The 12,970-nt window shown below is 49.8% G+C and overlaps 2 protein-coding genes across 6 annotated transcripts; one reads left to right on the top strand and one right to left on the bottom strand.

Moving 5' to 3' along the window:
* Positions 1-316: 316 nt before the first annotated feature.
* Positions 317-6,065, bottom strand: THYN1 (thymocyte nuclear protein 1). Of its 5 annotated transcripts, none has more exons than XM_055695881.1 (8): positions 5,916-6,065; positions 4,815-4,896; positions 3,558-3,787; positions 3,020-3,088; positions 2,240-2,332; positions 1,455-1,550; positions 659-809; positions 317-548 (listed from the first exon to the last, which is right to left on the bottom strand). In XM_055695881.1, exons 2-8 carry the CDS (start codon positions 4,855-4,857, stop codon positions 502-504), a joined length of 729 nt encoding a protein of 242 aa, XP_055551856.1. In that variant the 5' UTR covers positions 4,858-4,896; positions 5,916-6,065; the 3' UTR covers positions 317-501. The 5 variants fall into 5 exon arrangements, with proteins under 5 accessions (XP_055551856.1, XP_055551857.1, XP_055551855.1 ...); XM_055695882.1 differs by having other exon boundaries at positions 4,815-4,899; positions 5,916-6,058; XM_055695880.1 differs by lacking the exon at positions 5,916-6,065 and adding an exon at positions 5,528-5,666.
* Positions 5,651-12,654, top strand: ACAD8 (acyl-CoA dehydrogenase family member 8). Its single transcript, XM_055695876.1, has 11 exons — positions 5,651-5,864; positions 6,916-7,016; positions 7,430-7,599; positions 8,330-8,439; positions 8,694-8,770; positions 9,049-9,186; positions 9,601-9,736; positions 9,839-9,936; positions 10,167-10,319; positions 10,870-10,972; positions 11,748-12,654. Exons 1-11 carry the CDS (start codon positions 5,651-5,653, stop codon positions 11,798-11,800), a joined length of 1,353 nt encoding a protein of 450 aa, XP_055551851.1. The 3' UTR covers positions 11,801-12,654.
* Positions 12,655-12,970: the final 316 nt, after the last annotated feature.

Raw genomic sequence — 12,970 nt, 5'->3', positions numbered from 1 at the left:
CTGGTGGAGGACCCATGCAGCTTAAAAATTAGTAAGCGAGCTTTATTTTCTTCTTTTTTGCTGATGTCAGTACTAAAATAACATGAGAAGTTTTGTGCCTGTGATCTGCTTTGCAGCAATCACGTTGAATGTGTACATACATGTAAATTTTCTTCTAGACAGAAGCTTAGTTATACCTCTCTGCGGAAAAATGTCCCTCTGCAGTACATGGAACTGCACTGGATCCTGTAGTAAACATCTTCAAGGAGGATGTACCTCTTTTGTCCTTCGAGAGAGATCGCAGATTTTTCCACTATTAAAAATTGAGGAGCTGCAATTGATTCTAAAAGGCTTTATTTAAAAATAAGCAAAAATAACAGTGTGTCAGAATAAGGGACATGTAGCTGCAAATCGTGTGCGGGCATGTTCTTGTTGCTGTGATTGAGCAAGTAACTTGAGAATGATGCTGGTTTAGGAGGAGGCATCGGCGGGCTGGGTAGAAGCTGTGCTGCTGTCAGTTTCTTAATGTGGCTTTTCCTCTTCCAGGCTCAAGACAAAATCAAATTCCTCTGCGTTGAAAAGGTAAGGAAGAAAAAGCCGTAAGTGGAACTTACAAGTTGTCTGAGTGAGGGCTGCCTCTGGGAGGGAACGGCACCAAAAGTCCAAAGAAGGTTCTTACCTTTTGTCAGTGGTTGGATGGAAAGACGTTGTCTTGTGAAAAGCATCATGTTCTTTAGGGGGCCTCCGTCTGCTTTATGTGCCAGGTGGTGAGCCTTGATTTCAGAAAGGGGGATGAAACGTTTTGTCATCCGCACAAACTGGACATCCACCTGGGAAGCGATGGACAGCAAAGGAGCATGTTTGGAGAAGGATATAGCCTCCGGGTGTGACATAAGATCTTTGGGGGGACAGAGATATCAAACCGAAGCAAATGGCTGATGGCTACTACCTATAATGATATGGAAGCTTTTCCTTGCTGAAGGCTACAAGAACTTTCAGATACTTCTGGCAGGTGATTTGTTTACATGAATCTTAGTGCTGTGCACCAGCAACATACATTCATGTTGTCACAGACAATAAAAAATTAAAATGTGGGATGCAGCCAACCTGTGAACAGTCACTTCCCTATAATTTAGTGTGCCTCAAAACTACAGCTTGCTTTGCTGTAGACTGAGCGTGGGACTTAAAGATGTTTGTTCTCTTTCCTAACCCACAATTCTGCCATGTATGGAGGTCAGCTCTGCATCCAAGTAAGGTCTGAAAATTTAGGGAGATATATTTTGGTAGCCTCCTGGATGAGATGGGGGGGGAAAGGTAGAGAAAACAATAGGACTGGATTTTCTCAAGAGAGAGAAAAAGGTAGCTAGGGCAGGACAGAAGCTTGAGAAGATATGCAATACGATGCAGAGAGGCTTCTACCTTCATTCAGCTGGCACACACACCTTGAAACAGCTGTATTTAGTTTACTACATTACCATGGACCATTTGGGGTTCTCTTTTCTGCTGGAGGAATCATAATGAGGATCCTTCTGATCAAACTGTGTGTGATCAGGGTATGCCTCCTTTACGATCTGAAGCAGAAGGGGAGAAGAATGTGAGACAAGTTCCCATCAGTTAAAAACTATTGTCAGCAAAGGGTACGAAATGCCCTTGAGCAAGCTGTGACTAGACATAAGGAACAATCCTCGTGCAAAAACTAGCCTTGTTTTCCCTGAATGCCATTCTAATGGTGAGAGATAATTTCCTTTCTTTACATTTCTTGGGTGAAAGCACTGCAGAGCAGTATGGCTGTCCATGAAGCACCATCACCTCTTCAGAAAGCAATGGGGAAAAAGCAGAGGCAACAAAGGAAAACTGAGCAGATGATGATAAGTCTTTTGTGATGAGTTCTCCTCTTAAAGAAAAAGCTTTTCTGTGCCCTAGGTTTTACATGGCTGCCTTGCAAGCTCAGCTGACTAGAATTTAGTGCATCAGACTGTAATTGGAGTGTGGAGCAACTCTTGACTTGGCTGGAAGTGCTCTGAAATGTCAGCAGGAAAACAGCAGTTTAGTTCCATTTCTCTCATGAAAGATGCCCGGGTCAGCCCTGCTGTGACATACTGTTGAGCCTGGATGCCCTAGGCTCATTCACTGCTCTGATCAGACAACTTTTGGACTCCTTTGGTGCTGAGACAGAAGCAGGGCTAACAAGCTGTTCGATAACCCATCGGCTATTGCCTTCCCCCCAGCCCGAAACACAGACTGAGAAAGAGGCACTCACCTTGACAATGCCAACAATGCCAGGCTCTTTACAGTTACTGTGGTAGAAGAAGGCCTGCTGCCCAAGTTTCATGGCTCTCAGGAAATTCCTTGCCTGTCAGGTGTAAATGAGAGACTTTGAGCTCTTTGTGTCAAGCTCTCAGGGTTTTATTATAAGCAGCTAGGGACAAGAACTAACAACAAGAGAGGTATATCTGCTTCAGAGCTACTCAGATAAGGTTTCCTACAGTTGTTGTATGGAAGTTTTGTGTTGCAATGAAGTAAAAACCAGGCTAAAGAGCAAGATCCTGTTGCTTAGAAAGCATGTGGGAATTCAACAGCTCAGCTGCCCTCGTTGAGAGACAGCAGGTGACTTAAGTTAGCTGTCAGCAAACAAGCAGCAGAGTGGATCATACATAGGGGAGAAGCATGTATAGTAAGGGGATCATGTATAGTAGGGGAAACATGCGTGGATTTCTTCTGCAGAGGAAAAAAGAGAGCTGTATGCTAATAAGGTATAGTCCTTGGGTAAGTACGGACTTGCTAAAAGGCATCAAGGGAAATAAAGGCTGGTCTAAGCTAAAGAAAAACTGAATGATTTGACACTATTATCCAGCCTGAATCTATCTCTGACTTAGAGGCAATTACGCAGGAGTTCTGACTCCTGACAAAATGCACCTGTAAAAAAAAGGCAGAGTTACTCAAAAGGAAATCCTTCAGGCAAAGGGAAGAATCTGTGGGGGAGAGCCACCTTTTTTCTAGTGCTATTTCAGTGACTTCACCTTTGACATGTGCTCCTTACCTGGTAGTTTCTTACTCCATCCCAAAAGGTTGTCTGATTGGGCTGAGCTTTCAAGTCATCAATGCTGAACTGCCAAATGGAATGAAAATACAGGTTAAGTTCAGGAGGTATTGTGTCATTGCCTACGTTGTGCCTAAACATTTGTTCCTAGTAGCTCCTTCAATTATAATACAAACTTGACACAATTATTCTGGTTCCCACAGCGAGGGCTAAAGAAAAGCCTTCTCAAAGGAGGAATGCTGCAGCAGTCTAAAGGTAGAGTGTAAAAGCTGCCCCTGTGATCAGCAGCTACACATCCTGAGGACCCAATTTCCTCTTCTATTACAAGTACCAAACCTCAGGGTTGTCACCCTAGAAGAGAAAAACGGTACGTCTATTTCCAGGAAGGCAAATGGATTTTGAGAAGTCACAACAGTGTTAATCCTGCAAACGATCTGAATTGCCTGATCCTGTAACTCGACATTCAGGCACTAACACCCTGGATAGTAGTGAAATTGCTTCTGTACTTTGCTGAGTAAGGATGGGTGTTGGTGCTTACTTTCACATCCACTCCCTTCTCAAGTCTGCTCTCTGGTTCTGACTTCAGAAGCCAGTGACAATATGTTATCTTGCTTTCCTCCCCACCAGAGTCAGATTCTTTTGTCTTCTTCCAGTTCTTCCATCCTGACTTGGAACTCCCAGCTGGAGGTTTTGTAGACTTCTCTTCCTCCTCCTTATCTGGAGTCTCCTCCTCAGTTTTGGCAATTTTAGCATCGGGCTCTTTTTTATCTTAAAAGAAACAATAAAAGAATATTCAGGTAAAACACATTTTGTTTCCAATACAGACTGGTGGTGAAGCGTTTTGGTTGTCCAAGCTGGTTTCACATACTGGTATTTGATCGCAGCAGCAGTTTGGTGCACCCCAGATGATAGGGGTAAGCATTATGCACCACTGTTTCTGGGTATTTCTAGTTTTCATCTGGAATAAGGATATATGGTTTTGTGTGGTGTACGCAAATGTAGTTTAATTGTCATAGTTAATCATACAGAAAGCCGGGACAGACCATGCTGCCCCCATGAAGTGTAATTTTTTTTTTTTTAATTTATCACCAAGAAATCGGCTGCAGGCAACCAAGTTTATATAGGTGAGTCTGGTGAGTAACAGGAAAATCTGGGAGCAAAGCAAGCTACTTCAATTACTACATTAGCTGGAAACCATAGATTAAGCCTCCACTGTGCTACCTGTTCAGAGGGGGTCCATATCCCTGTTTGTCCAGCACTCAAGACAGCAAAAAAACCCCAGTAAGAAGTGATTAAAGGATAAGAAGGTGGTTAGTTGCTGGAGTCGATTCGATTAAGCAGATGAGTGGCACCAATAAGCCCAGTGCGATTTCTCATCTTTTGCTTTAAACGCCACATACATGGTGCCTCAGGTGCAAGGGTTTTGCTTTTTTGGTTTTGTTTTGTTTGTTTTTTTGGGGTTTTTTTTGCAGACAGTACCACATCAGCTTCCTGCCACTACACTGGGTATACTTTGAATGACAATCTCTAATGCACAGGACCAGAAAGCTCTTCATAAATGGCAATGAACTACATTTCTTAGCTACCTTGTGGTGAGAAGACATCGTTGTCCCTATTGTGTATCTAGCAGACTTGTCAGTCACACATGGATGCTCAGCCCATTTGTACAGAGGAAATGCTGTCTGTAAGACAGGTGGCTTTGAAAGACAGATGGTTAAGATGACTGTCGGTAGTTTCACTATAGTGCGGAACCTCAAGTGAGAGATGCTAAATTAGTTAGGATGTCAGCACAGACCTGCTACCGCTCCTTTGTCTCTCTTTCTGCTCGGCCAGGGCATCTCTGGTCTCTGAATTACCTTCTCTTCACTGAGAAGCACCTGCTGAATGAAAGAGGAAGAATTACTGCTTATTCGGGCAGGCTGAAAAAAGTAGCAATATCTGAGACTGAGCGCTGTAAAAGCTGTACAGTAAGTGGAAAGTAAATAAATCTCCTTCCTTGAGCTCAGCCATTTCCTCTATCAGTGCAAAAGCTGGCACTAGTTGAGGACCACACCCTTGGTGCGCTGGAGGCAGGCAGGCCCTCCACAGCAGGGCTCTGATGGACATCAGCAGGAGGGCTGCTTTTCTCCACAGTGGCGCAGCTGTTGGAGGGAAGTCCCCAAGGTGCTTGGACAAAGTGTGGCCCCTCCGTCCCACGCAAAAGGAGCCGTGCTTTTGGAAGAAGGAGAACGGCTTGCCTCCAGAGCTCAGGCCAGCCTTGTGCCAGGGGCGTCTGGCTCAGCTTGTTGCTCGCAGAGATCACGCGTGCAAAGTCCCTTTGCGAAAGGGAGCAAGTTGGCTGGTCCAACCCCTGCCCCCTTCTGCCAGCAGCCCGTTAGGAGGCTTTTGGCTCTGAGCTGGCCTGCTTCTGCCAGAGAGGGTGGCATCAACTTTTCCACCTTCCGTGCCAAGCTTCTTCCCACCCCCCACCCTCCCCCACCCCCCCCCGCCAGGCTCCCCCTCACCGGCTCTGGCCGCAGCAGCCCCCTCGCCTCGTCCTGGGGAGAAGGATGCTCTCGCCTCGGCGCAGGAGGAGGAAACACGCCGCCCCCCGCCCTCGGAAGTGGGTGACCGTTATGCAAAAGCTAAGGCATGGCCTGCAGGCTGCTCCTTCCCCGCAGCCCCCGCGCGGGCGGGAGGTACCGAGGGCAGGACTACAGCTCCCAGCCTGCCCCGCACCGGCAGCCGCTGCGCTCCGGCCCCGCCATGGCCTGGCCGGGACACCCCCGCCTGGCGGCCCGGCTGCTGCTGCCGCTGCTGCGCTGCCCGGCGGCGGGGCGCCGGGGGATCGCCGCCTGCATCGACCGTAAGGCTCCGCGGCGGCGGCCGAGCGCGGCGGGGGGAGCCCCGGACCCACCTGCCCGGGGGGCTGCCCGGCGTGTCCCCCCCTGCGGCCGGAGGGAGGGAGGCGGGCTCGGGGGAGGCTTGAAAGCAGGTCGGTGAGCGAGGGTCGCCAGTCTTGGCCGGGAGGCGGATGTCGCCTGTCACCAGCTGTGCGCAGGGCGGCGCGGGGCCCGGCCCTCCGGACACCCGCGGTGGCTGGTGGGTGGGACGGTGCCCACCTGCGGCGAGAAGCTCCTTCCCCTTCCCTGTACCTTCGCAAGAGCTTCACGGTTAGTCAGGCTCTGCTGTGAGTCAAGGAATAGCGAAAAGCTCGCTGGGGAGGGCGGCCAGGCTGCCTGTACCCCTCTGTATGTCCGGGGTACCCTGTGGTACCCGAAGATGACTCGGATCACTGAGCGTGCCTCTGGTGACCGGGATAACAGCTGTGTCTGAGCCGGTCTCCTCCTACGGGATTCCTGAACACTTCCCAGATGAACTGCTTCAATGCTTAAATGTTAGGATTGAAGCAGCAGCATCGCGATGAATTTTGGGAGAGGAACCAACAAAACAATGTTGGATCTATGCGCAAAGGAAGCAGATTTCAAATGCAGGATCTAACTAAAGGCTCAGACGCTGTTTCCAAAGGGCTGCTGTGTTCTTTGCTTGCTTCAAGAGCATCACTTCTTGAAGTCCCAGGACTGTGTCCTGGTGTTTCTGCAGCACAGACCCAGTGCGATGAAGTGACAGCTGCCATGGGCTGTGCTGCCCCTGCCCCGGTCCTCCAGCGTGGTTAAGTGTTGAGTAGCTGGGACCTTGGCTTTGTTTTCCCCTAAGGCAGCCCCTCCCAAAGCCCACTGCCCCCTGTCAGCAGTTTGTGGTGGCCCCAAGGAACAGAGGAATGGTCTCTGCAGCAGAGACCCTCAACTGTTCATGTAAGTTAAGGGATGCTTTGAAATTGTTTGGTGTATGGAAGAGGTGGTGGTGCTTGCTTTCCTGCAACAGACACATATTCTGATCTCTTCCTGCTTCCCTAGCATCTGCCGGCCTGACTGAGGAGCAGAAAGAATTCCAAAAAGTTGCCTTTGATTTTGCTGCCAAGGAGATGGCTCCTCACATGGCTGAGTGGGATGAAAAGGTATGACAGCCTCAGAAGGGTTGTACTGTTCAGTTTTTCCTCTCTTAGGATGTTATGGTCCTTGGGTCTCATCAGAGGGGTTCCTGCAACAGTGCCTCGGTGCTGTAATGCCATCTGTAGAGATCTTCTCCAAAGCTGCTGCTGTAGCTGGGGTGGGAAGCCATCAGAAAGACCCTGAAGCTATAGCTTCAGGCTATAGCCAGGCTATTCAATCATCTTGACACCTGGATTTACCCCTGAAGATGGTATGGCTCTGTCTAGGTAGCTGCATCTTCTTTAACCCACCCAGTTAACCTAAACTCTGCTTGAGTCTGGGACTGGACTTGGTAGCCCAGGTGTCCCAGAAGAGATTGAATATTGAGCTTGAAGCGATCATGAATATTCACCTGTGATATCTCTGCCTGTCCCAACAGGAAATATTCCCTGTGGAAACAATGCGGAAGGCAGCCCAGCTAGGATTTGGTGGGATCTATGTGAAACCAGATGTTGGTGGCTCTGGATTGTCACGCCTTGATACCTCCATAATCTTTGAAGCTTTATCCACAGGATGTACCAGCACCACTGCTTATATAAGCATCCACAAGTGAGTGTCTGCGGAGTGGTGGATGGTGTCAGCCTGGCTGAAAAACACAGTTGTTCTGCGGGCTCTAAATCCAGCTGGAGACAGCTCTCTTGGTGCTGCTTATTACTTAAAGTTGGCACCCCAAGGAGACAAGTCCCTGTGAGGATCTCTTGATGGCAGTAAACAAAACAGGCTACAAAAACTGAGATGCCACCAAGAAGTAATTTTAGCTTTGTGGCATGCAAGATGGGATTAAGTTCTGGATTTTGTTCCCTGCTGTTTCACTTAAGCTGTCTATAGATAGTAACGTGCCTGGAAAAAGCCTTTGTGCTTTGGTGACAGAGCCAGAGGCACCAGCTGATACCGGGGCCCTTTCTTGCTTGTACAGACATGTTCAGTGACAGGCTCGCTTTGCACGGGAAGGTGCGGTGGTGATGCCTCCTCCTTCCAGGTGAGGTTTTCTGAAGAGATGGTAGGGCTTAGCGCTGAGGGGAATGCTGAGGCTATTAAATAGGAACCTGCTATTCCACAAGGCAGCAAGCCTGTGGTGACTGGAAGGCAGTCTTCTTCCTTCTGGTTTCTGTGGCACCTAATATCATTCTGTTTTGAGGCAGAGCAATATGCTTTCAAGCCTCAGTGCTTTTGACTGAACCCCATGGAGCTTTGTTTTCTTTAGCCAGGGATGCTCTTAGATGTTCTGCCCAGGGCTGTGTTCACTTCCTGTAATGCTGCACCTTCTCTCCTGCTCCAGCATGTGTGTTTGGATGATTGACACCTTTGGCAATGAGGAGCAGAGGCGCAGGTTCTGCCCATCGCTCTGTAGCATGGAAAAATTTGCTTCTTACTGCCTGACTGAGCCAGGTGAGCATCCTCAACCAAGAAATCTCCTTTCCCATACTCCGAATGTAGTTTTAACTGGACATGAATGCTGCGCAGAGCTGGAGCTGAAAAGTTTCATGTTCATTTGGGCAATCACTGGGAAGTGGGGAAGGGCCAGATGATGATTGCTGAGATGCTTGTGGTACAAACTCAAGCGTCGATGGGTACGATCCCCGAGAGATTTTGTAGGCTCTGGACCTGCTGCTTCACTGGCTGCTTCCTTACCTCCCGAACAGGAAGTGGGAGTGATGCAGCTTCCCTGCTGACCTCAGCTCAGAGGAAAGGGGACAGCTACATCCTGAATGGCTCCAAGGTACCTCTTTGCTCCTCCTAAAGCTGCTGGATGGCACTGCATGCACAAGGGGGCCTGGGTCTCACCATCCTTTCCATTTCCTACTGTCTCCTCACCTCTGTGTATTCTCCCAAGGTAGGATGTGCTCTGCAGAGCGTTCACCAGAACTTAGTACAGTTGGTCCCTAAATTCCTCCTGGCTGTGGGGTGTTTGCCCTTCCATCTTTGTACCCCAGCTGCTGCTGCAGGCTCAGGGTTAGCACACGAAAGCCGCTTCCTTCTTCTCATGCCCTTCTGCAGGCCTTCATCAGTGGCGGAGGTGACACCGATGTATACGTGGTCATGTGTCGCACAGGAGGCCCAGGCCCCAAGGGCATCTCCTGCCTGGTGCTGGAGAAGGGGACACCAGGGCTCAGCTTTGGCAAGAAGGAGAAGAAGGTAAAAGGCTTTGGTTTTACTTCCCATTTGCTTGAGGGAAGTGCAGGACAGAGATGAGCTCGTCTGTGCAAAACATTAGGGATCTCTTCTTGGATGGGACCGGAGTCCCAGCCTGGCATGTTTTTTCCAAGCCAAGTCCAGCTTTGGTGAAGTTTGCCCAAAGTCTGTCCTTTTAGTAAGTGAAGGGTTTTAGTCTCAGGAACATCAAGGTTCATTGGATCTGTGCCTCTTCTCAAACACGTGCATTCCAGTTCCCAGCTCAGCACACTAAGACCAAACCACACAGACCACAATTGCTTTGTGGCAGCTTGGCAGTGGGACTGAGGGATTGAGAGCAGGCTGGGCAGTTCTCTGCCGGGAGCTGGGGGCGTGCTGCTCCTCAGGCAGTCTGGAAGGTGCTCTGTTTTTTCCCAGGTAGGCTGGAATTCCCAGCCAACTCGGGCTGTGATCTTTGAGGACTGTGTTGTTCCTGTCAGCAACCGGCTGGGAGCTGAAGGGCAGGGCTTCAGCATTGCCATGAAGGGACTGAATGGAGGCAGGATAAACATTGGTAAGAAAGACATCTGAGAGCGAAGGGAGGAGGGCAGGATTATCTTGTTACCTGCCTGCATGAGCTTCATGTTCACTTTATGTCCTTGGCTTCTCCCACCAGCATCTTGTTCCTTAGGAGCTGCTCATGCCTCTGTTCTTCTGGCTCAGGAACATCTCACTGTCCGCAAACAGTTTGGGGAACCCCTAGCAAACAATCAGGTAAGCTCTCCATCAGATCTGTGCTCTCAGAGCTGTGCTCTTTCTGATCCTGGCTGAACAGGCAGCTCACTTCACAGAGTCTTCCCCGGAGAAGTCAGGAACATGTTTTTCCTGAGTAAGAAAGCGTGTCAGGCCTGAGACCTGCCTGAAGGTAGTGGGGATGTGGTTCAGGGTGCAGGCCCCCCCGAACATGCTGGCCTAATTTTTCCTCTCCTGCTGTCTGCTGGCAGTACCTGCAGTTCAGGCTGGCGGAGATGGCGACGCACCTGGTGGCAGCACGGCTCATGGTTCGCAATGCAGCGCGAGCACTGCAGGAGGGACGGGAGGACGCGGCTGTGCTGTGCTCCATGGCCAAGCTCTTTGCTACTGATGAATGCTTTGCGGTAAGCAACTCGAGTGTCAGTTGGTGGCATAACTGGAAGCCTGGAGACCCCTCTTGGTGGCCAGGATGTCAGAAAGAAGTTTGACATGGTGGTGACCCAGATCCAAGCATGTTCATTGAGCCAGAAAGGTCATTTGAGGCCTCCTGGCTTCTGGTGCTTTCCAGGAGAAACCAGAGCCCTGAACAGATTCCTTGCCTGCCTGACTGGTAGATGTAGTGATCTGGCATTTGGGGTTTTGCATCAGCAGCACCACAGAAATGCAGCAAAATTTGCCTTAGTTAAGTATAGCATTTTCTGGGTATTTCTATGCTATCATGTTCACATAAATGCACCATTAGCATGAAAGAGCACTTAGGTAACATGATAGCACTGAGAGCTGCGCTGCTGGGGACTGCGAGTGCCTTGCTGTCACACCACGCTTTGTTAAAGACATGAGATTAGCTGAGCAGAAAAAAAAAGAGGCCAGGTTCCTGGGTTCTTACCGAATTTCTGTCACCGAGTTGTCCTCCACACCACGCAAGTCACTTCACCAGTGATGCTATCTCCTTAGATCTGTAACCAGGCTCTACAGATGCATGGGGGCTACGGCTACCTGAAGGATTATGCTGTGCAACAGTTTGTGCGAGACATCAGAGTCCACCAGATCCTGGAAGGTAAAAGACACTTTTGCTACCAGTGACTTAGCAGTGGAGGCAGGAGAGAACAGACCCTCCGGAGGCCCCCGCCTTTCCACATGACTCTCTGATTCTTGGGTTTCAGAATCCCGTTTTGCTCTGAGCATGAGGTGTCCCTGGATGTCACGTGTGTGAATCCCCTGGTTTTGGAGCAGTTACTGTGCATTTTAAGAGTCTTACAGCAGGGGGAGATAGCTAGTTATCATGTTAGCGGTGCCTCTGTCCAGTTTCATCCCAGTACTCCTACAGACTCCGCTCCCCAAGAATTCCTTTCCTGAGATATTCTGGTCTGCCTTCACTCTTTGACATTGTGTCTCTAACAGTGTCTGGCCTTTTCTAATCTCAGTTCGGCCTCCTAACCATTTTAGTTTTCCCCCTTTGAAATCCCTTCACCTACAGCCAGGGTACCTGATAAGGGATATACTCTTTCCAATGCTAAGTGAGTCTACAGGCTTTCTGTGTGTTGTGTATGTGCTAAACAGTAAAGCAGAAAACTCAGATGTTGGTATGTATCCAGTTCTGCTTGAGGCCTGGTGCCCGTATCCTCTCAATGCCCAAATAAAAAGAAGTACCAGCATCTACCACTCTGAAGCCTTCCCAAGCAACATGCTGGCGCTTTGGCCCAACACCTAAATGCCACCTCAGCTGGTGGGAAGAGCTTTTCTGTGCTGTAGACTGCAGATCAGGGAAGAATTCTCTTTGCCTTTATTGTGGGAAAAATTGGACCATCCCTTAACCATCTGTCCTGCTGCAGGTACCAACGAGGTTATGCGGATGATTGTGGCCAGGAGCCTGCTACAGGGCTGAAGCCAGAAGCCAATCCTCAGCCTTAAAATTCCTCCATCTGTTACAGTTTGGGCTGTTTCCCTCCCCTGTTCACCAGCTCTCTCCTGGGGAGCGGAGAGGGGGATACCCCAGTGGAAACAGCCTTTCTGCCTTATATTGACCAGGAGCACAGCTGGACGCCAGCCACACGCTGCCACAGCTGCACTCTGTGCCTGGCAGAGCAGCCCTTACTAGGCTGGTATTGTGCAGATATGTGAAGATATTGTGAAGATAGAAATGGCAGTTGTGAATGTGAGCCTCTGTCTCCAAATCTTGATCATGGGCTGCTTGCCACCCATCCTTCTCGGAAACACTAGACCTGTTGGTCATCTCTGCTAAATCAGGACTGAAAGGGGAACTTCAGGCAGAGGTACAGCCTAATCCCATGGGATCCCTCCTCTATCGGTGAAATCTTTAGTTCGAGGGAACTAGTTGATCTGCTTAAAAACCTCTGCTAGGTGCTGACTGCACCCCTGGGAACAGAAGCCCAAAGTACTGCAGGTCTAACTGCCTGCGGGGTGCAGGGGCTTTTTAACTGGGGAGCGGGATGCCTCTCTGTTATCCAGCGGCACTCGCTCCTTTCTCTTTCCCCAGCACCTTTCCTAATGTACCAACTGCTTGTTCTCGTCACACTCCCTCCCCCATACTGGTGGTTAATCTCCAGAAAGCCTCTGCAGTACCAGAGGCACAGATCTCAGAAGCTAAGGGCCTGCACAGACACACTGAACTGCTGCCTCAGATCAGGACTCCCTGCTGCATACAACATAGGGGGAGTAAAAATACCGGTAAATTATTCTTTCCCCTCAGATTTGAAATCAATAAAGCAATGACGGCAACTTTCCTGTCAGAAGCTGTATTTCTGTCAGAAGGGGTATTTCGGGCATTTTACCAGAGGTAACCGATTTTTGAAGTCGGGGGTTGCAAAAACGTTCAGCTTCTGATGGGTTTTAGCGCCTGTTCACTGCCTCAGGTGGGCCAGCTGCTCTTGTCTCCCGGCGCCCGGCCGAGCATCAGCAGCCCACAGGGACGGCTGTCGATCTTGGACTGCTGCCGGCCGCCCCCTGCGCCTCCTCCCCTTGTTACCTGAAGGCCCTGCGAAGGGGCTTCTTCACGCCTCAGGCGGCGCCCGGCGAGACCCGCTCCCAGGGCGCA

This window comes from Falco cherrug, chromosome 17 (assembly GCF_023634085.1).
Source record: "Falco cherrug isolate bFalChe1 chromosome 17, bFalChe1.pri, whole genome shotgun sequence".
Taxonomy (NCBI): domain Eukaryota; kingdom Metazoa; phylum Chordata; class Aves; order Falconiformes; family Falconidae; genus Falco; species Falco cherrug.
This window is presented reverse-complemented; position numbering and strand designations above follow the sequence as displayed.

What these genes read in the sequence shown, in the direction of transcription:
- ACAD8 (XM_055695876.1), top strand. Translation starts at nt 5,651, where the DNA reads ATGGCCTGCAGGCTGCTCCTTCCCCGCAGCCCCCGCGCGGGCGGGAGG. An exon ending in GATCGCCGCCTGCATCGACC is followed by an intron (nt 5,865 to 6,915) that starts GTAAGGCTCCGC and finishes CTGCTTCCCTAG; the next exon opens with CATCTGCCGGCCTGACTGAG. An exon ending in ACATCCTGAATGGCTCCAAG is followed by an intron (nt 8,771 to 9,048) that starts GTACCTCTTTGC and finishes GCCCTTCTGCAG; the next exon opens with GCCTTCATCAGTGGCGGAGG.
- THYN1 (XM_055695881.1), bottom strand. Translation starts at nt 4,857, where the DNA reads ATGCCCTGGCCGAGCAGAAAGAGAGACAAAGGAGCGGTAGCAG. An exon ending in ATGGAGTAAGAAACTACCAG is followed by an intron (nt 2,333 to 3,019) that starts GTAAGGAGCACA and finishes TACACCTGACAG; the next exon opens with GCAAGGAATTTCCTGAGAGC. An exon ending in CATCCAACCACTGACAAAAG is followed by an intron (nt 549 to 658) that starts GTAAGAACCTTC and finishes TTTTCAACGCAG; the next exon opens with AGGAATTTGATTTTGTCTTG.